The sequence below is a fragment of the Eubalaena glacialis genome, chromosome 18 (assembly GCF_028564815.1).
Source record: "Eubalaena glacialis isolate mEubGla1 chromosome 18, mEubGla1.1.hap2.+ XY, whole genome shotgun sequence".
NCBI classification, from domain to species: Eukaryota; Metazoa; Chordata; class Mammalia; order Artiodactyla; family Balaenidae; genus Eubalaena; species Eubalaena glacialis.
In genome coordinates, this window is record NC_083733.1 from 63,516,713 (window position 1) to 63,541,719 (window position 25,007).

The following is a 25,007-nucleotide window of genomic DNA, read 5'->3' on the forward strand; positions in this document are numbered from 1 at the left end:
GGTGGACTTGGAGGGCATTATGCTAAGTGAAATGAGAGAAAGGCAAATACTGTATATTACTTGTATGTGGAATCTGGATACAACAAACTAGTGAATGTAACAAAAAGAAGCAGACTCACAGATAAAGAGAACAAGCTAGTGGTTACCGGTAGGGGGGAGGGGCAACAGGGGTGGGAGAGTGGGAGGTGAAAACTATTGGGTGTAAGATAGGCTCAAGGATGTGTTGTACAACACGGGGAATATAGCCAATATTTTGTAATAACTGTAAATGGAAAGTAACCTCTAAAATATATATTAGGGAATTCCCTGGTGGTCCAGTGGTTAGGACTCTGCGCTTTCATTTCCGGGGGCCGTGTTCGATTTCTGGTCGGGTAACTAAGATCTCGCAAGCTGGGCAGCACGGCCAAAAATAAAATTAAATTTAAAAAATAAAATAAAACAATAAATAAATAAAAAGATCAAGTCCCTCCTTGGAGTTGTCTACCAGTCACGGCTGGTAATGGGCTGAGCAAGGGCTGCTAGAAGGTAAGGGAATAGGGGCTTTAATGGGGTCAGCACGGGGCAATGTGGGAGCTGGAAGAGGAAGTCCGGCAAGGCCTCACAGAAGGCCCAGATGAGTTCAAAGTAAGGAAGGGCAGTGGAATTCTCTTAATGTCTCCTTCTCTTGCGCCATGCCTTGAGGGGACACCGAGGTGAGCTGGATGGACAGTCCTGGTCGAGGGTGAAGAGGGTGTTGCTTGGAGGGATGGGTTGGGTACTGAAAAACATTATGTTTTTTTTAGAAGGGGGAGAGGGAACAGCGGAAGTGAGAGTAGTTACAAGAGACGGTCCCATCCCAAGCAGTGTGCCTCTCGCCTTACAGGTGTGCCCGCCCTGCGCTGAGTCCAGTTTACAGATGGGGGAAACTGTGGCTGTGAGAAAGGAGAACCGACCAGGCCAGGATCTGAGCGCGAACCGGCCAGCCTCCACGGAGAGGGAAAAGGTCAGGCTGCGCGAGCTGAAGAATGAACAGTGCCCAGGTGGTCCCACCGAGCAAGGCCTCGGCCAGGAGGCAGGTGGGGAAGCAGAGGAGGCGCGCCTAGCACCTTAGAACTGGCGGAGTCGTGCTGACGGCCAGTGCCCACGACCGCTGCGCGCGCTCAGATAACACTGGGTCGCGACGCTTCGGCAAGGAGGGGGCGTGGCTTTGAGCCGCATACGTCAGAAGGGGCGTGGTTCGGCGAGGGTTCGTCAGCAAGGGGACTAGACCACAGCCCGCGTCCGAAAGAGGGGGCGTGGCCTGTGCCCCAGAGGCGGGGGAAACAGGGCGTGGCGTTCCCCTATTCGGGCGGTAGGGGCGTGGCCCGGCTCGGCGTGCCTCTACTCTGGGCCTGCGCGCGCCGGAGTCAGGGGTCACGGCGGCGTGGGCTGTGGCGGGAAACGCCGTTTGAAGCGGGTGAGTTACGGGAGAAGGGAAATTGCAGGAGGTTCGGCCTGGCAGGGAAGGGGGCTTGAGGAGCCGGGCACGTGGGTCTGAGAGAGGGTTGTGAGGGGTCGCGTGGGGCGTGACGGCGAGAGGAATCCCCTTGGCTTGGGGGCGCGCGGAAGAGGGGCAGGGGCCTGTTGTGGGCGCGTGCACGGGGACGCGCGGGAAGATGAAGAGGGTGGGGCGCCCCTTCGGCGTGTGGGGGGCGCATGCGCTGGGCTCTGTGGACTCACCCTGGAGGGTCTTTGGGGCGACCGGTTCCGGAGGCATTGGGGACTGAATGGTGCACGTGGGGGCATAGCGTCATCTTTTATTCACTAAATATTGAGTATTCTGTGCCGGGCACTGTTCTAGAAGCAGGCGCTACAACCGGAACAGGTCAGAAAAGGTCCCTGTCTCAGGGGGAGACAGACAGTAGACAAGTAATAAGTATAAACGATAAAGCAATGCTTTCAAGCCTGTGATACGTTATCCCAAGTGAAGTAAAACAGAGTAGCCGGCTTCTTTAACGAGGGTGATCAGGAATCGTCTCTCTGGGGAAGTGACATTTGAGAGAGAAGTCGGCCACGTAAAGAACGATCCGGGCAGGGGGATCATCCAGGGCAAAAGCCTCGAAGTAGGAAGGAACTTGGAGTGCTTGTAGCTGGAGGAAACAGGTGAGGCTGGAGACGGGATAGAGAACCAGATCCTGCAGGGCCTTGTAAATCTCGGTGTGCGGTTAGCTTTTATTCTAGGTTCGATAGGGAGCCGGGGGAGGTTTTAAACATCCCAGCAACATGACCCTCCCCTGCGTTTTAAAAAAAGTCCCTGGCGGCTGACTGAAGATATGATTGTAGCAGGAGCAAGAGTGGAAGGAGGGAGGCCAGTTAGGAGGCAGGAGGGGACCGTAGGTGGCTCCGTCTGCAGTGCAGGTGGGGAGAATCCATCACGCGTAGGTTGTGTTTGGGGTCTGAGCCCGCACGATGGGATAGGGTAGGAAAGGGGAGCCCAAGATTACTGCGGTTTGCGGTTTGAGCAGCAGGCTGGAGAGAGAAGGCTGAGGGGGAACAAGTTTGGGGGTGCCACCCTGAGGGCAGAGCTTAGGTGGAGTGAGTGGGCAGGGTTATGTCAGTGTCTCAGGTTCATGGCCACACCCACTCCAGGAATCTCTTGTTGCCTTTTCTCCCCCTGCTTCCTGCACTTCCCCACCCAGGCCCCTTAGGTTCCTGTCCTGGCCTTTGCCATGCCCTCCGCTCCTCCTGCAATGCTGTTCCCTCTCTTCATCCCTTCAGCCATCTGCTCGTGTGGCAGGGCCTTTGTTAGGCACTGGGGAGCCAGTGATAATTCAGTTTGGTTGGGGAAAGGACAGGAAACCTCAAGCCAGAGCGCTCTGAGCTACAAAGAGGTAGTGCTAGTCTTTGGGAGCCAAGAGAAGAAGGCTGGGGCTCAGTGCAGACTTGTGGAGTCGGTGACACTGGAGAGGAGTCTAAACTGACACAACTTGAAGTGGCCTGCGTTCCAGGCACCGTGCTGGGTGCTGCTGGGGACCCAGACTGGAGTGAGCCCCTGACCCCTGTTTTTGAGGACCTCCCAGCCCAAAACCATCGTGGCTCGTACAGTAACGGAAGTGCTCCAAGGCACTGTGAGAACCCCAAGGGGCAGCTGATGAGCGTGGAGGAGCTGAACCGGAGCCGAGTCTCGGAGGATGCAGAGAGTTAGGTGGCCAAGAAAAAGGAGGATTTCATCCAGCAGATACTTCCCAAGACCACGTTCCATGCTGGATAATGCTGGGGACCTAGAGAAGCATCAGCCCTGCCCTACTCTCGAAGGTTCTCTGTCTGGTGAGGGAGTCAGACACAAGCCCACATGGTCCCCAGCCTGTGACAAGGGCAGCGGGAATCAGAGAGGCTCAGAGGCGGGACAAGACCAAAGAATGAAAAGTGTGTCGTTTTCTGGGGGGCAAGAGTGAATAGGTCCATCTGTCATTATTTAATCAATCCCTCAGCAGATGTGCGTGAGCCAGGATGCGGGGGTGAGCAAGCTGATGAACCGGTCCTAATTCTGTCTCCCCAGCTGGGCAGAGGGCAGTTCACCCCCATACCTCTCCTGGCACACCTGGAGGCCGCAGTCTGGAGCGCTGGTTTCCGGTGGGGCTCTGGAGCCAGCCTGCTTGGGTTTGAACCCTGGCTCTGCCCCTCTGAGCTAGCTGTGCCGCCTTGGGCAGGTGGCTTCACCTCTCTGGGCCTCAGTTCCAGTCATTGTGTTGGAGGGTTAATAGCAGCACCACCCTCCGAAGTTTTGGTGAAAATTCTGTGAGTTCCTTCCTTCCTTCCGCATTGGGAAAATATTTATTGGGCACGTACTCAGTCCCAGGCACTCTCCTGGGGACATGAGATATAGCAGGAGACAAAGATGAAATCCCTGCTCTCACAGCGTTTCCATTCTCCTCGTGGGGAACAGACAGTAAACAAAATAAATAAGCAGTGGTGCTCAGACTTGAGCAGCATCGGAGTCCCTGGAGGGCTCGATATACAGATTGCTGGGCCCCACCCCCAGAGGCCCTGGTTCAGTAGGCCTGGAATGGGGCCTGACAATCAGCATTCAGACAGGTTCCCACCAGAAGCTCATGCTGCAGGTCCAGGGCACCACAGCTTGAGAACTGTTAAGACCTGGTACAGTGCACCAGACAGCGACAAAGGCCAGCAAGAAAAGTAAAGCAAGGGAAGGGGTTGGAGAGTATCGGGATGGGGCAGGGGGCTGTATTTTTAAACAGGCCTCACTGAGTAGGGGACATCCGAGCAAAGACCCGAAGGAGGGGAGGAGGGAGCCATGGGAAAATCTGGGAAAGAGCATTTGCAGAGCAACGGGAACAGCTTGTGCAAAGGTCCTGGGATAGGACCAAGCCTGGAGTGTTTAAGGAACAGAGAGGAGGCAAGTGGCTGGAGTGAGCAAGGGAAAGAGGGCGGAGGTGGTGTCCGTGAAGGGCGGGGTGCAGTTGTGCAGGGTCTTGTGGGCCAAGATGAGGGCTTTGCTTTTAACTGTGCATGAGATGAGAGCCAGGGGCAGCGTCCAAGCAGAGCAGCGAATGGATGATCCGACACACTAGTATGGGATCCCTTTGGCTCCTGAGTGGAGAACACTGAGGGGGCAGGGTGCAAGGACGGAGATGGAGGTGGGGTGGGGGAAGAGGCTGTTCATTCATTGAACAGATATTTCTTTTTTTTTTTTTATCATAGTCGTTTTATTTTAATTTTTTAATTTTTTTAATTCTTTCACAGGGGAATGGGAGCCCTGAAGACAAATTCCCCAGGTGTGGGGGAGGAGGCTTTATAAGCTGGTTCGGCTGGGAGAGGTCAGGAATCAGAGCTGTTGCAGTAGTTTGGGGGATAGGGGAGGTCTGAGGATGCTGATGGCAGGAAGCACCCTTTTTTTTGGCCTTGTGGTAGGGAATGTGGGATCTTAGTTCCCTGACCAGGGATGGAACTCGCGCCCCCTGCCTTGGAAGTGCAGAGTCTTAACCACTGGACCGCCGGGGAAGTCCCAACAGATATTTCTTGAGCGCCCTCTATGGTCCAAACGCTGTTATTGACACCTGTGATACTTCAGTGAAGGAAACTGCATCCCTGCCCACTAGGAGCTCATTTTCCAGCAGGGGGAGCCAGACAAACAGCAGTGCACAAAAGAAAGAGGCCAACCATTTTAGGGAGCCAGAGGGACCAGACTGGGAGGCCGAGAAGCGGTGGGACTCCTGTCCGTTGGAAGGCAGAGCTGATGGGATTTGCAGTTGGAGTGAGCGTGTGGTCTGAGGGGAAGAGAGAAGTTGGGGTGACTCCAAGGCTGTTGGCTTGATGGGAGCTGCCGCTTACTGAATCGGGGGAGATGGTGTAGTGCAAGGAGCAGGGTTGTGGGGAGATCAGGAGCCCGGCTTTGGAGTCTGGGGTGCCTGAAGGGACATGCTCACAGTGGGCAGTTGGGTCTGTCAGTCTGGAGCCGAGGCTGAAATCTGGGCCAGAGACACAAAAGCGTAGAGGTGGCATTTAAAGCCGTGAGGTTGGGTGGGATGGGATGACAGCCTCGAGGGAGTGAGTGTCACAGAGAAACTGGTGTCTGGCCCGAAGCAGACACTCATCGTTGTGTCTTACTGCTGGATTCGCTCACTGTTCAGTATTTGCTACTGAAGCGTCGAGAAAGGGAGAAGCTCACAGCGTTTGCCAAGCTCCTGCTCTGCGCCGGGGCCCCTGACGGGGGACACCCAGGGGCCTCCTTCCTTCTAACGCTGCCTCGCCTGACTGCGCTAAGGGCAGCGCCTGGGATAGGGAACGAGTCCAGGACCCTAGATTTTGCTCCGGTGACAGCTGCCCTCCCATCGTACGCCCTGGCCATAGCCCAGTGACCCAGGGCTGCCATTCGGCCCCCTTCTACCTCCCTCTGCCAGGCCAGGTCTGGCCACTCCTCCAGGCTCCTGGAAACCCCTCAGCTTCCTCTGCTTCACCCGGGTTTCTCCCCCAGGTCCTGACTCTGCATCTCTCACAGTTACTTCAGAGGGCACAAAAGGAGAGCTGGTTCAGATTCTTTCTCCTTATACAAAACCCGCGTTTGCACGGTCATAGCAGCACTGTTCACAAGAGCCCAAAGGTGCAAACAACCCTCGTGGAAGAACACAATGTGAGATAGCGACGCGGTGGGGAAATATTCAGGCATTAAAAGGAACGAAGCACTGATCCGTGCTCCGTGGGTGGACCTTGACAACATCATCCACAGGGAAAGAAGCCAGACACAAGATTCCATTTCTAGGAAATGCCCAGAATAGGCAAATCCATCTAGACAAAGTGGATCAGTGGTGCTTTCGGGGAGGGGGAGGAGGGGGATGGGCTGACTCCAGAGGGTCTCTTTTTGGGGCGTTGAAGGTGTTCTAAAATGGACGGTGGTCATGGTTGCACAAGTCTGAATATACTAAAAACCATTAAACTATACACTTGAAATGCGTGAATCATATGGTATATGAATTAGCTCTTGGTCAAACTGTCTTCTCACCCCAGCCCCCCAGGGAACCAGTGTTGCCAGTTTATTACCCATCCTGCCAGAACTATGCATGAAAAGGCAACATCTTTAGATATATTCTCCCACCCACCTTGTGAAAATGTTATTTTTATTTTATGTGTTTCCCTCCAACTTTTAATTTTGAAAAATTCCAAGCCTGCAGAGAAGTCCCAAGACAAGAACAATTAACACCCATGAACCCTTTGCCTGGATTTGCCAGTTGTGAATGTGCTGCCTCTTTTTTTTTTTTTTGGCTGAACTATTTGCAAGTTGTAGTCATCATGATACTACAGGATAATTATAATCAGGCCATTTACCATGAGGCGATACTGTTATCTCATAGGCAGTCCTTATTCAGTTTGCCCAGTTGTTCCAGTGATACCCTTCAGAGCTATTTTTGTTTTTTTAATCCAAGATCTGACCTTGCATTTAGTTGTCATGACTACGTAGTCTCTCCTTTAATCTAAAACAGTTTCCTGGCCCTTTTTCCCCTCTTCGTGACTTTGACATTTTTTGAAGATTCCATCTTGCAGGCCAGTCTTGTCTTTGGTTTGATTGTTTCCTAATGATTAGAATCAGGATAAACATTTTCTTCATTTTCTTAGACACCTTTTTTTAATATATATATATATATATGTACACAAAAGTTCTCTTATGTACAACATTCTGCACTTTGCTTTCTCTACCTAACAATGGGTCTTTGAGAGTCCTCTGTCTCAGTACATAGAAAGCTTCCTCATTCCTTTATAGAGCTGCATAATATTCCATGGAACGGAATTCATGTAACTTATTTAAACAGTCCCCCAGGGGAGGACATTTAGGTGGTTTCCAGTCTTTTGCGACTGCAAACAATGCTGCCGGAAATAACCTTGTAAATGCAGGTTTTCATTATGTGATAGTGTATCTGTAGCATAAACCCCTAGATGTGTAATTGCAGCCTCCCCACTTTTATTGCTTTTACTTGAGGTGCAATTTACATATGGTGAAATGCACAGGTCTGAAGTGTACAGTTGGATGTACAGCACATTTCCATCACACCACAAAACAACCTCATGCCCCTTCCCAGTCGATCTCTCCCACCGCAGAAGCAGCCTGGTTTCTAGTACCATAGATGAGCTTAGTCTATTCTATAACTTTGTGTAAATGGCATCATACAATATATACTCTGTTTTCTTAAATTGAGGTGAAATTAACCATTTTAAAGTGTGTAGTCAGTGGCATTTAGTGCATTTACAATTTTCTGCAGCCATCACCTCTGTCTGTCTAGTTTCAGAACATTTTCATCACCCCAAAAGTTACTCCCCATTTCCCCAGCATGTACTCATGTGTCTGGCTTCTTGTATGCATTTTTTTTGGTAACATCTTTATTGGAGTATAATTGCTTTACAATGGTGTGTTAGTTTCTGCTAATAACAAAGTGGATCAGCTATACATATGCGTATATCCCCGTATCTCTTCCCTTCCCTCTTGCATCTCCCTCCCACCCTCCCTATCCCACCCCTCTCAGTGGTCACAAAGCACCGAGCTGATCTCCCTGTGCTATGTGGCTGCTTCCCACTAGCTATCTATTTGAAATTCGGTCATCCTGTGAGTATATCAGCGGCCACCTCCTTTTTAATGCTGAGAAGTGTACCATTGTATACCACCAACATTTGCCATAACATATCCCCAGTCAGCTCAGAATTTTTCCATGCTGTGTTTGTTAAGGTCTAGGCTAAGCTGCTATAACAAAGAAACACCAAGGCACAGTAGCCCAGGCAAGATACAAGTTTATGTCTCCCCATAACCATCCAAAGGTAGACAGCTCTGCTCCAGAAGGTTGTCAAGGGCCCAGGTTCCTTCCGTCTTGGAGCTCTGCATTCCCTTCAGTGTTGTCCTTGTCCCCGTGGTCAAGGTTGGCTCACTGCCGCCACATCCACGCTCCAGCCATGGGGAAGGGGGAAAAGGCTGGAAGGCAGGCTTTCTTTTCAGGCTGTCCCAGAAGCTGCACACCTCACATTCACCCCCATTCCATGAGAAAGAACACGATCATGTGACGACCCCTCACAGTGCACTTTGGGAACTGTAGTCTCAGGCTGGGCTGCCTGTGGCAGCTCCAAGGCAAGGGGTCTGTTGCAAAAAGGACTAAGGGGAGACTGGATGTGGGGGGATAGTTATAAGATCCAGAGGTGTTCACTTGAACCTAGGGCAGCTGACCTGTCCCCTCCCCCACTCTCTCCCAGCCGGGTCTGGGTCTGCTCTTAGTTCTCATAATCCCCTCCGTCCTGGCCTGATGCTGGGAGAAGTGTACTTTTTTAAAACTTATTTTTCTAAATAAATACTTAATTTAAAAAAATTTTCATTTTTAATAATTTCAAATTACAGGCCTGAAGGAGGCGCTTCCCAGCCGTTTGTAGAAGGAAGGCCTGGGCCAATGGGGAGAGGGGCAGGCGAGGGCATTGAGGACAGGGGCTTATGGGAAGGAAAGGGATGATCTGAGGACCAAGTCTGTGATGAGAGAGGGTGGAGGGTGCACAGGGCTGGTGCCAAGGGGTTGGCAGGGGGCAAGTGAACGAGGACAAAAATTATGTGGAGGGCTTGAGCATGTGAGGAAAGGGTTAAACTGAGCTGGGCATTGCTGATGATTGTTGAGCATCTGGAAGGTGCCAGCACCCCCTGAGCCTTTGGGGGGGTTGGGGTGGGGAGAGTGTTTTTTTTGGGGGGGATGGAGAGTCATGTTACTCTTAAGGCACTCCGGAGATTGATTGATTTATATTTAGTTATTTTTTGGCTGTGCCACACGGCTTGTGGAATCTTAGTTCCCCAACCAGGGATTGAACCTGCACCCTCAGCAGTGAAAGCACGAGTCCTAATCATTGGACCTAGGGAATTCCCCACTCTGGAGATTTTTAAAAAGCTCACGGTCATGGTGGGTGCATGGGAGGCCATGGAGAGGATGGGCACCCTCACCCCGCTCCAACTTGCCCCACAGGATGGATGGTAAGCGGCGACCAGGCCCAGGGCCTGGGGTGCCCCCAAAGCGGGCCCGTGGGGGCCTCTGGGATGAGGATGAGGCACATCGGCCATCGCAGTTCGAGGAGGAGCTGGCGCTGATGGAGGAGATGGAGGCAGAGCACAGGCTGCAGGAACAGGAGGAGGAGGAGCTGCAGTCGGCACTGGAGGGGGCTGCGGATGGTGAGACCTAGAGCAGGAGCCCCTTGCACCCCACACCTGTCATGCCTCTGAACCGTGGAGCTGACCTGTAACCTCTAACTGCCAGCCCCTGGCTCACTTTGAGCTCCACAAGGGGCTGACCTTTGACCCCATGTCAGTAGGCCACCTCTGTTTCCTGTCACTTCCAGTCTAACTTGGACCCTTGACTCCTCAGTCTCTCTCGAGTTTCCGGCCTGATCCAGACCACGACCTCCACCTGACTTTCTTTTCACGAATCTGATGCCACCTGAGGGATCACTGGCAGGGCTGGGAGGGCAGTTAGTACTGATTTCTGAAGCAGGACCACAGCTCCATGGAGCCCTGCTTCCCTCTCCCCCATCCAGGGCAGCTCTCCCCGACAGCCATAGATGCCCGGTGGGTTCGGCCCTCCCCACCCACCCTGGACCCCCAGACGGAGCCCCTCATCTTCCAGCAGTTGGAAATCGATCATTACGTGGGTGAGTTTGGGGGACAGAGGCCTGGCGGGTGGGAGGAGGGGCCCTGGGCTCCCGGGTGGAGGCTGGGTCAGGTCAGCCCCTCTGGCTCTGTGGGAGGAGATGGACACAGATAGTCCCTGCCCAGGTGACCAGGGCTGCGAGAGGGAGGGACAGGGTTGGGGTGGGGGCATCCTGGAGGAGGGGGGCATCTTCTAAATGAGGCCTGAAGGAGCTGGCTCCTCGCAGAGGGGAGAGGCGTGTGGTGTGGTATCCATTCGTCCATCCAGTTAGTCGGGAACAAATGAGTGTCTGCACTGAGGCAGGCCCTGTTCCAGGCAGACCAGGTCCCTGCGCTCAGAGGCTCACGTTCTAGAAGGAGAGGCAGAATAAGAAAGGAAGTGGAGGGAATTCCCTGGCAGTCCAGCGGTTAGGACTCTGTGCTTTCACTGCCGAGGGCTCAGGTTCGGTTCCTGGTCGGGGAGCTAAGATCCCACAAGCCGCGTGGTGCGGCCAGGTGAAAAAAAAAAAAGGAAGCGGAACGTGAGATGGTGGTGAGGGTTACCGAGGAGCATCGAGTAGGGTGGCGGTGCTGGACCTCGCGTCATGGGTTGGGTGCTCCCTCTAGCTGTGCAGTGGGAAAAGGACTCTAAGGAGGACAAGGGTGGACACGTAAACCAGGAGGGAGGCAGGCACACCTTTGAGGTGTCCGAGAGAGCAGCCCCTGCCTTACCCTGTGACGCCCCCAGGCCCAGCACGGCCCCTGCCTGGGGTGCCCCCGCCATCCCAGAACTCCGTGCCGGTGATCCGTGCCTTCGGGGTCACCGACGAGGGCGTCTCTGTCTGCTGCCACATCCACGGCTTTGCGCCCTACTTCTACACCCCAGCACCCCCCGGTGAGTGGCCCCGACCCCGAAGACCCCTCCTCGCCCCTACCGCCTGGAGGCCCCCTGCACTTCTGACCGGCCCTCCCACACCCAGGGTTTGGGCCTGAGCACCTGAGCGACCTGCAGCGGGAGCTGAACGCGGCCATCAGCCGGGACCAGCGTGGGGGCAAGGAGCTCACGGGGCCGGCCGTGCTGGCCATGGAGCTGTGCTCCCGGCAGAGTGAGTGCTGCCCCAGGGACCAGGTGGGTGGGGGTCCCTCCAGGCCGGTGCCAACCCGCTCTGTCTGCAGGCATGTTTGGGTACCACGGGCACGGCCCCTCCCCGTTTCTGCGCATCACCCTGGCGCTGCCCCGCCTCGTGGCTCCCGCCCGCCGCGTCCTGGAGCAGGGCATCCGCGTGGCCGGCCTGGGCACCCCCAGCTTCGCGCCCTACGAGGCCAACGTTGACTTTGAGATCCGGTATGGCCCCCGCCTCACTTCTCCAGCCTTCGCCTCCTTCCCCTCCCCCCCAGCCAGCCTCTGCCCACTGACCCTCATCCCCCTGCAGGTTCATGGTGGACGCGGACATCGTCGGCTGCAACTGGCTGGAGCTCCCGGCTGGGAAATACGTCCTGAGGCCGGAGGGGAAGGTGCGTGGGTCCCCGGGGTGGGGTGGGGGGCGCAGAGCCGGGACCCTGCAGACGCTCACCCACCTCGTCCCCACAGGCCACACTGTGTCAGCTGGAGGCGGACGTGCTGTGGTCGGATGTGGTCAGTCACCCGCCAGAAGGGCAGTGGCAGCGAATCGCACCTCTGCGGGTGCTCAGTTTTGATATCGAGTGCGCTGGCCGCAAAGGTGTGTCCCCGGGGCCTGGGGGTCCTCCCTCCCTCCTTCCGGACGTTAGTGGCGTGCCAGTCTCGCCCCAGGAGTCCCTGCACTTCTTAAGCTCACTCAGGGAGAAGGGAGTAGACCCACAAGCAGACAGGTTATTAAAAGACTCGCAACACAGAGGAGGAAGGTGATGGAGACAGACAGGGCTGCTTCAGACAGGTGGGCAGGGGAGGCCTCGGGCGGGCGAGGGACTAAGCTTTGTGAAGAGGGAGGGGCCGGGGAGTGGGGCGGGGAGAGCATTCCCTGCAGAGAGAGTGGCAAGTGCAGAGGCGCTGGGGCAGGACCGGCCCTGTCTGTGAGGGATGGGGAAGAGGGCCGGGAGCTGCAGGCAGTGGGGGAGCCAGGGTGGATTGTGCAGGGTCTGCAGGCGGTGGGGACAGAAAGGAGTGGGTGGGCCAGGTGAGATTTAGAGGTGCACCCACCCGATGTGCCACGAGGGAGCATCAGGGGTCAGGCCCCCGCCTCCCCCTCCTCCCTCCCCTTGCAGGCATCTTTCCGGAGCCTGAGCGGGACCCCGTGATCCAGATCTGCTCGCTGGGCCTGCGCTGGGGCGAGCCAGAGCCCTTCCTGCGCCTGGCGCTCACCCTACGGCCCTGCGCCCCCATCCTGGGCGCCAAGGTGCAGAGCTACGAGCGGGAGGAGGACCTGCTCCAGGTGGCTCTCGTTCCATGCCCCCCAACCCCCATTTTCCTCAGCCCCCCGCACTGCACCTCCCAGGCGCGAGGCCGTTTTCTGAGCCGTTTCCCCTCTGGATTCGTTATTTTCAGAAGCACCTTCCCAGTCTTTCTTCCACGGGTGGGAGGGCTCTTGGGCTGCTCTTGGGGGCTTCCAGAACATTCCAGGAGTGGGGAGGATCCATGGCAGGGGGTTGACCAGGATGACAGCCTGGGTGACCCGGTGTGCTCCTGCCTCAGGCCTGGTCCACCTTCGTCCGCATCATGGACCCCGACGTGATCACTGGCTACAACATCCAGAACTTCGACCTTCCGTACCTCATCTCCCGGGCCCAGATCCTCAAGGTGTGGCAGGCGGGTGGGGGCGTGGGGCTGCCCTCAGACACCCCACTGAGGGCTCAGGGTATGGGCGGCTGCCCAGCAGCTCCACAGGCCTCCCCGAAACCCCGGCTCAGGCCCCGTCCCTGCCCCGTTCAAAGCCCAGAAGGTTTCTGTGGCTTTTGCAGAGGCGAGGAAGCATTCGTGGTTAAGTAAGAAAAGTCTCGTGTATTTGGAGGGGCAGACTGAAGCGGGCAGGGGTACAGTGCCTTATTCTTCGGGCTTTAAAATATGTCAACAAAAAATAAGGAAAACAGGGGGTGTCCTTGAAGTAGGTGGCAAAACCTTGATGCTTGAATCTGGTGTGGGCCGGGGCGGGGCGTATGAGCTTGCAGGGGCTGCCGTAACAAAGCCCCGCGGTTGTGTGTCGTCTCTCAGTCTGGAGGCTGGAAGGCCAGTCAAGGTGTCGCAGGGTTGGTTCCTTCTGAGGCCTCTCTCCTAGCTTCCGGTCACCTCAGACATTGCTGGAGTGTACATGGCACTCTCCCTGTCTCTCCCTTCTGTGCATGTCTCTGTGCTCCAATGTCCCCTTTTTCTAAGGACACAGTCATATTGGATCAGGGCCACCCTAATGACCTCAACTTGCTCACCTGCAAAGACCCAATTTCCAAATGAGGTCACATTTTGAGGTGCAGGAGTTAGGACTTCCGCATCTTTCGGGGGGACCCAGTTCAACTCCTAACGGAGTATATTGTATTATTTTCTTCCTTTTCTCTCTGTTTGGCCAGTTTCATAATGGAAAAAGCAAACAAGCACACTTTAAGGCCCCCAGCAGCTCCAGGGAGAAGCCCACCCCTGTCAGTCTATACTCCGGCCTCCGCTCCCTTCCCTTGCCCTCCACCCCCAGCCTCGTTGCTCCCAGCCCAGCTCAGGCCTCTCCTCCACGCCTGGCCCCTGCTCACTCACTGTCGCCAGTGCAGACCTGGCGCTCCACACCATGCCCTGCTCGCGCTCCCGCCTGGCCGTCCCCCAGGCCTCCCACCCCGAGCACCCGCTGCTTCCCCGTCAAGCTCAGCACCATCCCCAAGTCTGCTCCTCCTCCAGCTCCTGCAGCCAGAGGTGCCGCGCCCCAGCCCCTGGGCACCATCCTTCACGCCCAGAGCCCTCGGGCCCCTGACTCTCCCTGTCCCAGCCTCCCATCCGTGCCTGCCCAGCCGCAGAGGGTCCTTCTGCCCCAGAGCTGCCCCTGCCCGCGGGGCTCCCAGCAGGAAGAGAGGGTGGCACCGCAGGGGGTGTCGTGGGGCTCGGCCCTGCGGATCCCGCCGCCACAGCCCCCGCCCTCCCACGTGCTGTGCCCCCAGGTGCAGGCCTTCCCCTTACTGGGCCGCGTGTCCGGCCTCCGCTCCGGCATCCGGGATTCGTCCTTCCAGTCCAGGCAGACCGGCCGGCGGGACACCAAGGTGGTCAGCATGGTGGGCCGCGTGCAGATGGACATGCTGCAGGTACGGCCGGGCCGGGCGGGGGCCGCCCTCACGGGCCGCTTCCCGGGGCGCCGCCCACCCGCTGCCGCTCGCTGCAGGTGCTGCTGCGCGAGTACAAGCTCCGGTCCTACACGCTCAACGCCGTGAGCTTCCACTTCCTGGGCGAGCAGAAGGAGGACGTGCAGCACAGCATCATCACCGACCTGCAGGTGCCCGCGCCGCTTCCCGCCCCGCTTCCCGCCCCGCTTCCCGCCCCGCTTCCCGCCCCGCTTCCCGCCCCGCTTCCCGCCCCGCTTCCCGCCGTCCCTCCTCTCCCCCCGCCCTCCCGACCTCGGCCCTCGGCGCCCACCTGCCTTCCTGGCCTGCGACATCCGCCTCCCGCCGGTTCCCCTGACCTTCCCCTTTAGCTCCTACCTTCGAGCTCTGATCTCGCCCCGCAGATGGGACCCCTGTCCCTACCCACTCCCGCGACCTCTGGCATGGCGACCTTTGTTCCGCTGCCCTGCCCCGACCTCTGGGCCGCACTGGGTCCTCAGATTGTGCCCTCCTTTCCTCCTTCCTCCCACGCTGTCGCCTCCCTGGCCCCTAATCCCCGCCCCCGTCCCCAGAACGGGAACGACCAGACGCGCCGCCGCCTGGCCGTGTACTGCCTCAAGGATGCCTTCCTGCCCCTGCGGCTGCTGGAGCGCCTCATGGTGCTGGTGAACGCCATGGAGATGGCGCGCGTCACCGGCGTGCCCCTCAGCTACCTGCTCAGCCGCGGCCAGCAGGTCAAGGTCGTGTCCCAGCTGCTGCGGCAGGTCAGCGGGCAGAGCCCAGGGCGGGCCCCGGCTACCACGCTCCCCGCTGAGGGCCCCTGCCCGCGCCCACCTACAGTTACCGCCTTCCCCCCTCCCAGGCCATGCGCCAGGGGCTGCTGATGCCCGTGGTGAAGACGGAGGGCGGCGAGGACTACACGGGGGCCACGGTCATCGAGCCCCTGAAAGGGTAAGGCCCGGTGGCAGGGTTGGTGGGGACAGGGGGGCTCCCCGCCCTGACTCCTCCCTGCCCCCCAGGTACTATGATGTCCCGATCACCACCCTGGACTTCTCCTCGCTGTACCCGTCCATCATGATGGCCCACAACCTGTGCTACACCACGCTCCTGCGGCCCGGGGCCGCCCAGAAACTGGGGTATGGCGGCCCCCCTTGCCACGTGTACCCCGAGACCACCCAGGGGCCGGCCTCAGGCGGGCTGGGGCTGGGGATCCAGAGCTAGTGGGGATGGGAGGGGACTGGCAAGAGGTGGGGGGATCCTGAGAGGGGATGGAGGAGGAGGAGCCGGGGAGGCCAGGCATCACCCCCACCGTCTTCGGCCCAGCCTGACCGAGGATCAGTTCATCAAGACGCCCACGGGGGACGAGTTTGTGAAGACGGCGGTGCGGAAGGGGCTGCTGCCCCAGATTCTGGAGAACCTGCTCAGCGCCCGGAAGAGGTGGGCTCTTGAGCCCGGCCGCCCACCCCCGCCCCGCCCGCCCCTGCTCAGAGCTCAGCCTTGCTGAGGCGGCCTGGCAATCCCTGTCCGTCATGGGTGCCCTTAGCTGCAGCTGTGCCGGAGTTAGGTCAAGGCACCCCCTGCAGGCAGCTCCCTCCAGCCCCTCTGCTGGGCACCTCTGTGCAGTGTGCAACCTGCACAAGTGTGTGTGGCACCCCTTTCTAGAAAGGCACCCTGACCAGTGCCCAGGCCCGGGCCTCTCATCTGCCCCTGAGGCCTGAGATGCCACCTGAATGGCCTTTGCTTCCCCCTCCTCCTTCTCCTCCCAGGGCCAAGGCCGAGCTGGCCGAGGAGACAGACCCCCTACGGCGGCAGGTCTTGGACGGGCGGCAGCTGGCGCTGAAAGTGAGCGCCAACTCTGTGTACGGCTTCACTGGTGCCCAGGTGGGCAAGCTGCCGTGCCTGGAGATCTCACAGGTGAGTGCGCTGTGGCAGGTAGGGGACAGACAACCACGCCTTGGGGAGAACCCGGGCTCAGTGCGGTAGAGGTCAGGGCCCAGATCGCCCCAACCCGCCGACCTTCTGGAGAGTGGACGCTTGTGCAATTGCTTCCTTCGTTGGCTCAGCAAATGCTTGCTGACCGTTCACTGTAGGTTGGGCCTTGTGCCCTGTGGGTCCAGCAGGTGACACAGTGAATGAGAGTTCCTCCCCTGGTGCCCAGCCTCGCGGGGACACAGATGGGGACAGCAGTAAATGTGTATGGGAAAGCAGTTGGCGCTCTGTAGACAAATTCCGGGAGGGCTGGGGTGGGGCGGGGCGGGGAAGGCAGAGGCCGAGGGACTGAGGGAGGGAAGCAGTTTTGCTCATTCTTTCCACCTGTCACACAACCTGACAGCCCCTATGTCCCTGGCAGTCTCCACCCCAGCCCACCTCCTCCCCTGGTCCCCATGAGGGTGGGGGAGCACAAAGCAGGTTCCCTCCCTCCTCCTGATGGGACAACAGGGCCGTGTCTCTGTTGGGGGGCTGGGGCGGGGCTGGGGGGTCACCCAACAGCATGGTCAGGCTCTGGCAGTTGATTCGCGGTGTGTTCTTGGTCACAGTTGGAACAGGCACGAGGGTCCCCCGTCCCATCCCAGTGAGGATGCTTGGCTGGTGCTAGGGCAGTGCTCTGCTCTGAGGGAATGTGGGCATAAAAGCCCGCTACCTCCCTCCCCGCCACAGCAGCATCCTAGGCCTGTTTACTCTGCTGTTCAGACAGAAAAACAGACCCACGGCACAACCACAGAGCACCCGAGTCTGAGGTTCTGCCACGCTGGGATCAGTGCCTCAGCTCATGGCCTAAGAGATTCTTAGAGAGGTCTTCTGTCTAGCTCCTTCCCCTGGGGTTGGGGTCCCTGCACATTCCAGACTTGGTTACCTCCAGCCACGGGGAGCTCCCTTCTTGAACATTGTGTCAGTCCTCACATGGCTGTGGGTGGAACACTTGGAAGAACGGGCAGTGGGTGGGCCTTATGCTGGGAGGGGCCTGTGCACACACACACCCACTTACAGTTCAGGGGCCCCCGAGCCCATCCTCAGATCCAATGGTTCACTAAAAGGATTCCGAGAACTCAGAAAAGCTGTTATACTCATGGTTATGATTTATTACAGTGAAAGGATAGGGATTAAAACCAGCCAAGGGCAAGGCACGTGGGGCAGAGTCCAGGGGAGACCAGGTGGAAGCTTCCAGTTGCCTTTCCCAGGGTAGTCCTGCAGACAGCACTTATTCCTCCCGGCACTGATGTGTGACCATACACACGGTACTGCCCATTGGGGAAGCTCCCCTGAGCCTTGGTGTCCTGGGTTTTTATTGGGGGTCAGGTGCATGGAGCGCCACGTGACTGACCTTAGATACTCAGTCTCCAGTCCCTCCAGACGTCAAGCTGGATACCACGTGGCCCAAGGCCCCACCGTAAATCACGTTAGCACAGATCACCTGATGTGACCCAAGGTCCCAGATGAACAAAGACACTTGTCAGGCAGGACACGCCAAGGGCTTAGAGCAGCGGTGCCCAGCCTTTTTGGCACCAGGGACCGGTTTCGTGGAAGACAATTTTTCCATGGACCTGGGGTGGGGGGGATGGTTTGGGGATGATTCAAGTATATTACATTTATTGTGCACTTTATTTCTATTATTATTACATTGGAATATATAATGAAATAATTATACAACTCACCGTAATGCAGAATCAGTGGCAGCCCTGAGCTTGCTTTCACTTGCCGCTCACTGATAGGGTTTTCATATGAGCCTGCAAGCAACTGATTTATTATGGTCTCTGTGCAGTCAGACCTCTCTGTTAATGATAATCTGTATTTGCAGCCACTCCCCAGCGCTAGCATCACCGCCTCAGCTCCACCTCAGATCATCAGGCATTAGATTCTCACAAGGAGCGCGCAACCTAGATCCCTCGCACGCGCAGTTCACAGTAGGGTTCGCGCTCCTATGAGAATCTAATGCCGCCGCGGATCTGACAGGAGGTGGAGCTCAGGTGGTAATGCGAGTGATGGGAGCAGCTGTAAATACAGATGAAGCTTTACTTGCTCACCTGCCTCCTGCTGTGCGGCCTGGTTTCTAACAGGCCACGGATGGTACTGGTTCATAGCCCGGGGGTTGGGGACCCCTGGCTTAGAGGTTCCCTCCCAGGAGCCAGCCAAGAGCCAGGCCTCTCTTTGGGCGAGGTTAATCTCTTACAGTAGGCCACCCTTACTGCTCTGACTGGCCCTTCATAATCTCTGGGGGCATCTCCCATCCTCCTTGGTGGAAAGAAGTGGATGTTTGGCTGTCAGGTTCCAGCCCCGAGGGGAGGCCAGGCAGGAGGGTGTGGCTTTGCTTCCCCTGGGGCTTCCTCATAGCAGCTGCTGCTTCCTGGCCTTGTCTCTCTGTCATTTCCCTCTCAGCCCCTTCCCTCTGTCTCTCTTATGTCTCTGTTTCTTAGCCTCTTTCCCTATTTCTGTCTTTCAAGCTTACGGGGGCAGCAGAGTGGAATCAAAAAAAAAAAAAAAATACTGAGTCATTCCAGAAAGAAGTTAGAAAGAAAAAGGAACATAGAACAGGTGGAACAAATAGAAGACAGTTAGTTGGATGGTAGATTTAAGCTCAGATATAATCAGTAATTATACTAAACATAAGTGGCCTCAATGCTCTAGTTAAAGACAAAGGTTTTCTGGGTGGATCCAAACAAAAACAGAAGAGTCACGCCTGTTTCTCCTTAGTGCGTCCCTTCTCCTCCCCCAGCTTCAGTTTCCTTATTTGGAAGGGAATGGTCTTTCCATGGCCCTGGTATAGCACCCTACCTTTGGGGGGACATTTCTGATTGCCCAAGGATAGGGGGATGGGACCAGGAATGTCAGTAGTCCTGCACCACGGAGAGCTGCCTGCAGTGTCCGCAGATTCTCAGCACCTCCGTGGAGAGAAACACTGAGCTGATGGCGTCTTCTGGCTCCAGCCTTTCCACCACTATTTGCTGCAGTCAGTTCCTCCTCTGTGCCCAGAGCTCTGGGCCAGGGACCTACTTCCAACAGACCATTAAGGAGCAGCTCAGTAGCCGCATTTTGCAGATTTGGAAACTGAGGCCCAGAGGGGCAGTGGCTCACCCATACTCACACCTGCAGAAAGCAGCAGAGGTGGGACCCTAAGCCCATGTTCCCTGGGGACGGCCCCTGGGCCCTCACTCTGCCTGATTCTCTCTCTGACAGAGCGTCACTGGGTTCGGGCGCCAGATGATTGAGAAAACGAAGCAGCTCGTGGAGTCCAAGTACACGGTGGAGAACAGCTACAGTGCCAATGCCAAGGTCAGGGGCCTCCTGCCTGCCCACTGCTGGCCTGAGACAGGCCTGGGGCTGGTGTGGGAAGTGCAGGGGCTGCCAGCATCTCCCCAACCCTCTGGGTCACACGTGCCCCTCCCCAGGTGGTGTATGGTGACACTGACTCTGTCATGTGCCGATTTGGCGTCTCCTCTGTGGCTGAGGCCATGGCCCTGGGACGGGAGGCTGCGGACTGGGTGTCTGGCCACTTCCCCTCGCCCATCCGGCTAGAGTTTGAGAAAGTAAGTGGGGGCCCCCCAGCGCTTGGAGTGGGCAGACGTGGGTCTTGCCAGTTTTCGGGGGGTCTCTGATTCTCAGGGTGCCTGCAAAGTTGGAGTGCATTTGGGTAGGGTTCTCCTACTGTGTCAGCATCCAGGAACGCCCATTGTTGCTTATGTCTCCATTTCGAGGTGCGCTGATCTGGGTGCCCTGGGTATCCTATTCTTTGAGTTCATCAGCCCCAGTTTTATTTATTTATTTAAAAAAAATTTTTTGGCCATGCTGTGCGGCATGCAGGATCTTAGTTCCCCAACCAGGGATCAAACCCGCACCCCCTGCTGTGGAAGCACGGAGTTTTAACCACAGGACTGCCAGCGAAGTCCCTTATTTTTTAAAAATTTATTTATTTAAAAATTTTTTTCGTAAGCCCCAGTTTTGAGGTATTATGTTGCCTGGATCCTCCTGAGTTTGGGGACCTTGGTTTTGGAAACTTCCAAAAGCCTTGGGCTTTGCTACGCAGAACGGTGTCTTTTTCCTAAAGACCCCGTCGGTCTCGGAGCGTCTCTGGTTTTCAGGTGTTTTCAGGGGCTGTCCTGTGCAGCAGGGGCCCTGACGGGGCAACTCCTGGATCGGGGCACCGCTGCCCAGTGCTTCCTGCCTCCCAGCGTGCGACAGGCTTGGGTCTGGGAGCCCTCACGCCGGATTCATCCCCCGCGTTCAAAGCTGGGGTCAGGCCTTGGGGTACACCTCTCAGATTTGGAGCCTGTCCATTTGGGGAGGTCCCTGCCCCAGGGCTCACTCCCTGCCCTTAGTCTCCTCTCTTTGCGGGGGTGCTGCCTGGTCTCCCCCGTCTGCCTCAGGTCTGTTTCAGGCCCCCGTTTGGGGCTCTCCAGACTTCACCCCAGTGTCTGGATCTCGGGTTTTAGGGTGTAGCTTTATCCCAGCCCATTTCCGACTTGGGGTCCCTGGAATGCTGAGGGTGTCCCCCTGAGCTGAGGTGCTGGGGTCTTAGGGTCCATCTTCCCGTGTCTCAATCCTGGGTCCCAGGGACCATCCCTGTCTGGCCCTGTGTGTTTCTGGGGAAGCCTCAGGATGGGGCACTGGCCCCCACAGCCTCAGGGGGTCTCAGCCGCGGGTTCCCCCCAGGTCTACTTCCCGTACCTGCTCATCAGCAAGAAGCGGTATGCGGGCCTGCTCTTCTCCTCCCGGTCCGACGCCCATGACCGCATGGACTGCAAGGGCCTGGAGGCCGTGCGCAGGGACAACTGCCCCCTAGCGGCCAACCTCGTCACCGCCTCTCTGCGCCGCCTGCTCATCGACCGGTGTGGAACCCTCACCCGGACCTGGAGCCCGGCCCCCAGCCCCTCCTCCCTTGGGGACACAGATGTCAGGCCCAGCCCTTCGTCGGTGGCGGAGCTGTGGAAAGAGTGTGGGGTCGGACAGCTGCGGGTTCCGGCCCTGCCTCTGCCACTTGGCAGCCTGCGGCAGGGCAGGGCCCCTCCCCGTCCCTGGAGCGCATCCCGGTCCCCCAGCCTCAGGGCAGTGGAGGTGCTAGCCGGGCGGCCGCAGCCACTGGTGACGCCCGTCTGTCCGTCCGCCCCCCTGCAGAGACCCCGCGGGCGCGGTGGCGCATGCGCAGGACGTCATCTCCGACCTGCTGTGTAACCGCATCGACATCTCCCAGCTGGTCATCACCAAGGAGCTGACCCGCGCAGCCGCAGACTACGCGGGCAAGCAGGCCCATGTGGAGCTGGCCGAGAGGTCCGCCCAGCGCGGGAGGGGGCGGGACCGGCCAGAAATAGCCCCTCTCCCTCCAGCTGGGCCCACCACTTCCTACCCCCCAGCCTGCCCCCACCATCCCACCTGCCCTCACCCGGCCCGCCGCCCCGGTCTCCCCGCAGGATGAGGAAGCGGGACCCCGGGAGCGCGCCCAGCCTGGGCGACCGTGTCCCCTACGTGATCATCAGTGCCGCCAAGGGCGTGGCCGCCTACATGAAGTCCGAGGTCAGGCCCACCTGGGCTGCCCGCTCCCGCCCAGCTCTCCTCTGCTCTCACTTCTGCTTTCCAGGCCTGGCGGGGAGGGTGTTTCTCTCCGCAGGCCCCATGGGGCCTTGAGAACCGCCCCGCAACACACCCCGGGGAGTTGGCTCCGTGATGCTTTGCTCCCGGGCCTCCCGGTACCCTCTGGAGAGGCCCCCACCCCACCCCCCTTATTCTGACCCCTCCTGGCTCCATCCTGCAGAAGGGGTCCTAGCCTCACTGCACAGAGCGAGAGTGTCTGTCTCACCACCTCTGTTTCTGTGTTTCTTACTGGCTCCTTGATCCTGGCTCTCCAACTTATAATTCTCTTGGATTCATACCCTCCCCCATCCTACCTGGATGTCCAGTGACCTCTGACCCCCACCACCCTTTTGTCAGTCCCCAGTTCCTGTCCCACTACCTCTTATCTTGGCTTCCAACCTTCAGCTCCAGCTCCAGCTCACATCCACCTTCGCATCTCCTGTCCCCACCATGAACTCTGACCCTTCCCTGGTGACCTGAGGGCTCCTACCTGTGGACCCTAGCATGGATCACAGGGCCCGTGGCCAGGGACCCCCATGACCTCTGACCCCATCCCAGTCTGGGCCCAGTGACTGCCCGCCACCATTGCCCCCACTCATGACTGGAAGACCCACGGCAGCTCACGGTGCCCTTCACCCTGGCTGCCCGCTGTTGACCACAGCCCCTGCCCCCCTGCCTGGCAGGGACCGCAGCCCCTCATCCCTTCCCGGGCCCCTGTGTGTGTGGTGAGGCCACCCCGGCCGCTCTGCCCGCAGGACCCCCTCTTCGTGCTGGAGCACAGCCTGCCCATCGACACGCAGTACTACCTGGAGCAGCAGCTCTCCAAGCCTCTCCTGCGCATCTTCGAGCCCATCCTGGGCGAGGGCCGAGCCGAGGCCGTGCTGCTGCGTACGGCCGGCGGGCAGCCGGGGCAGGCGGGGGTACCGGGGTGGGGGTCGGGGGAGGGCGCCGGGCCCACCGCCTGCCTTCACACGCAGGCGGGGACCACACGCGCTGCAAGACCGTGCTCACCGGCAAGGTGGGCGGCCTCCTGGCCTTCGCCAAACGCCAAAACTGCTGCATTGGCTGCCGCACTGTCCTCAGCCACCAGGGTGAGCACCGTCCCCGACCCCGACCCCGACCCCCCGGCCCTCCCACCCCTGCCGTCACCCAAGGTCCCCGGCACCGGCCCCACGAGCTGGCATGGCTACCTGGATAGGCCCCGGCCCCTGGGTGGGGGGCTCCTGTCTGCAGGCAGCCCCACGAGGGTCCTGGGCCCCCCGCCCCGGGAGTTCCCCAGGGAGTTTTCTCCACACACTTGCTCCCTTGTTCTCTCATCGATGGGGACTTTCAGAAGCCGGGATGGGCAGCGGGCGGGGAAGGGGCAGGGGTGGGGCGGCCCAGGCTGACCTGCCCCCTCCCCCACCCCAGGAGCCGTGTGCAAGTTCTGTGAAGCCCGGGGGTCGGAGCTGTATCAGAAGGAGGTGAGGGGTCAGGGGAGGCGGGGAGGGGCAGCTGGGGGTGCGCAGGGCCGCCCACTCAGCCCTTCCATCCCCAGGTGTCCCACCTGAACGCCCTGGAGGAGCGCTTCTCGCGCCTCTGGACCCAGTGCCAGCGCTGTCAGGGCAGCTTGCACGAGGACGTCATCTGCACCAGGTGGGCACGCCTGTTGGGCCCCAGCGCTGGACTGCCCAGGTTCCTCCGAGCTGCCGAGGCCTATGGACCAAAGCCCTGGCTCCGGGCTCTCAGGCTTCGGCGCCCCCCGCATCGCCAACCCCCGGCGTCCTGGCCTGCAAAACGGGCCAGTGCCCATCCCAGCCTTCTTGGGGTGGGGTTGGGGGCTGCTGAGTGGGGAGCGCTGGGCACCCAGTATCTGCCCGGGAAATGGACACACACACACACACACACACACACACACACACACAGGGTCCTGGCCCCCTCTGCCAAGGCGGGGCCAACCTTTCCCCAGGGAACAGGTGGGCGGGGCGGGTTCCCACGCCAGGTGCCAGGTGATATACGGCTGGTGGCCCAGCGCCTGAGCGAGCACCCGCTGTTATCGGCTCCCCCCATGCCCGCTGAGCAAACAGCCCATCGTGGGAGGGGGTTGGGTGGGCAGCATACAGGGGCCAAAGTCCTGGGAACGGCCCCTGCCCCACCACTGGGCTGGGCAATGGGACTCTGGTGTGCCCCGGGCAGCGGCAGTGGCCCTGACCCCCGTCCTCACCCGCAGCCGGGACTGCCCCATCTTCTACATGCGCAAGAAGGTGCGGAAGGACCTGGAGGACCAGGAGCAGCTTCTGAGGCGCTTCGGGCCCCCCGGCCCCGAGGCCTGGTGACCTCTGACCTCGGCCGACTTCCCACAAGGGCCTTGTGGGGTGGGATGGGCAGAGAATTAATAAAGTTTTGGCCTTTTGTTACCCGGTGCTTTGTGGTCCCTGGGGTGTCGTGGTCCACTGTCGTAAGCTCTGGCCCAGATGGGTTAGCTCCACTCAGTGGGATCCGCTGACCCCCAGGAGGCCCTCACCGGACTCCTTCACCCTCCCTCCAAGATCCCTGGGCCGGGTCTCGCCCCCACCCCCACGAGCCCTCCCTCGAGGTCCCAGTGAGCAGAGCATCTATGGGCACAAGCTCCTCTGGCCCGGCCGCCCCGCCCTCCAGGTGCTGACCTGTTTCCTCCAGGCCTGGGGCAGCCCCTGGCTTGGAGGCTCCCACTCCCCGGAACGACCAGGGGGACCCCCCTCCCATGTCACACACCCACAGTGTTTCCACCTTGGGGTCTCCACCGGCTTTGGGCCTGGGTTTTTCTCAGGGACCCCAGCCCAACCCACGTCTACTCTGAGAGCCCAGCCCCCCCCACCTCTGACACCCCCCCACCTCTGACACACCCCAGTGCTCTCGTCCGCCGGCGGTCTCTGCATGCCCCCAGCGCCCAGCAACCCACTCCCCTCTGGTTCCTGGGTTCAGAGCCTCCCCCTGCCCACAGGACCCCTTGACCCCTCCTTTACTTTTTCAGGGTCCCCCCAAATCTGGCTCCTCTCCCATCTCCACTCCTTAGGGTCAATTCCCCCATCCCAACCCTGGGGATCCCCAA

At 58.8% G+C, this 25,007-nt stretch overlaps 1 protein-coding gene across 1 annotated transcript; it reads left to right on the forward strand.

Moving 5' to 3' along the window:
• The first annotated feature begins 907 nt into the window (after positions 1 to 907).
• On the forward strand, positions 908 to 24,319 carry POLD1 (DNA polymerase delta 1, catalytic subunit). The gene is made up of 27 exons (XM_061173738.1): positions 908 to 982; positions 9,456 to 9,658; positions 10,021 to 10,134; positions 10,860 to 11,006; positions 11,092 to 11,217; positions 11,288 to 11,456; positions 11,545 to 11,626; positions 11,703 to 11,832; positions 12,356 to 12,522; positions 12,783 to 12,887; positions 14,222 to 14,362; positions 14,440 to 14,550; positions 14,950 to 15,141; positions 15,240 to 15,328; positions 15,397 to 15,513; positions 15,701 to 15,814; positions 16,144 to 16,291; positions 19,550 to 19,645; positions 19,762 to 19,899; positions 21,023 to 21,198; positions 21,485 to 21,637; positions 21,778 to 21,880; positions 22,693 to 22,825; positions 22,915 to 23,028; positions 23,348 to 23,400; positions 23,475 to 23,572; positions 24,147 to 24,319. Exons 2-27 carry the CDS (start codon positions 9,457 to 9,459, stop codon positions 24,250 to 24,252), a joined length of 3,324 nt encoding a protein of 1,107 aa, XP_061029721.1. The 5' UTR covers positions 908 to 982; position 9,456; the 3' UTR covers positions 24,253 to 24,319.
• The last annotated feature ends 688 nt before the right edge of the window (positions 24,320 to 25,007 follow it).

What these genes read in the sequence shown, in the direction of transcription:
- POLD1 (XM_061173738.1), top strand. Translation starts at nt 9,457, where the DNA reads ATGGATGGTAAGCGGCGACCAGGCCCAGGGCCTGGGGTGCCCCCAAAG. An exon ending in ACTGGAGGGGGCTGCGGATG is followed by an intron (nt 9,659 to 10,020) that starts GTGAGACCTAGA and finishes TCCCCCATCCAG; the next exon opens with GGCAGCTCTCCCCGACAGCC. An exon ending in CGGAGCTGTATCAGAAGGAG is followed by an intron (nt 23,401 to 23,474) that starts GTGAGGGGTCAG and finishes TTCCATCCCCAG; the next exon opens with GTGTCCCACCTGAACGCCCT.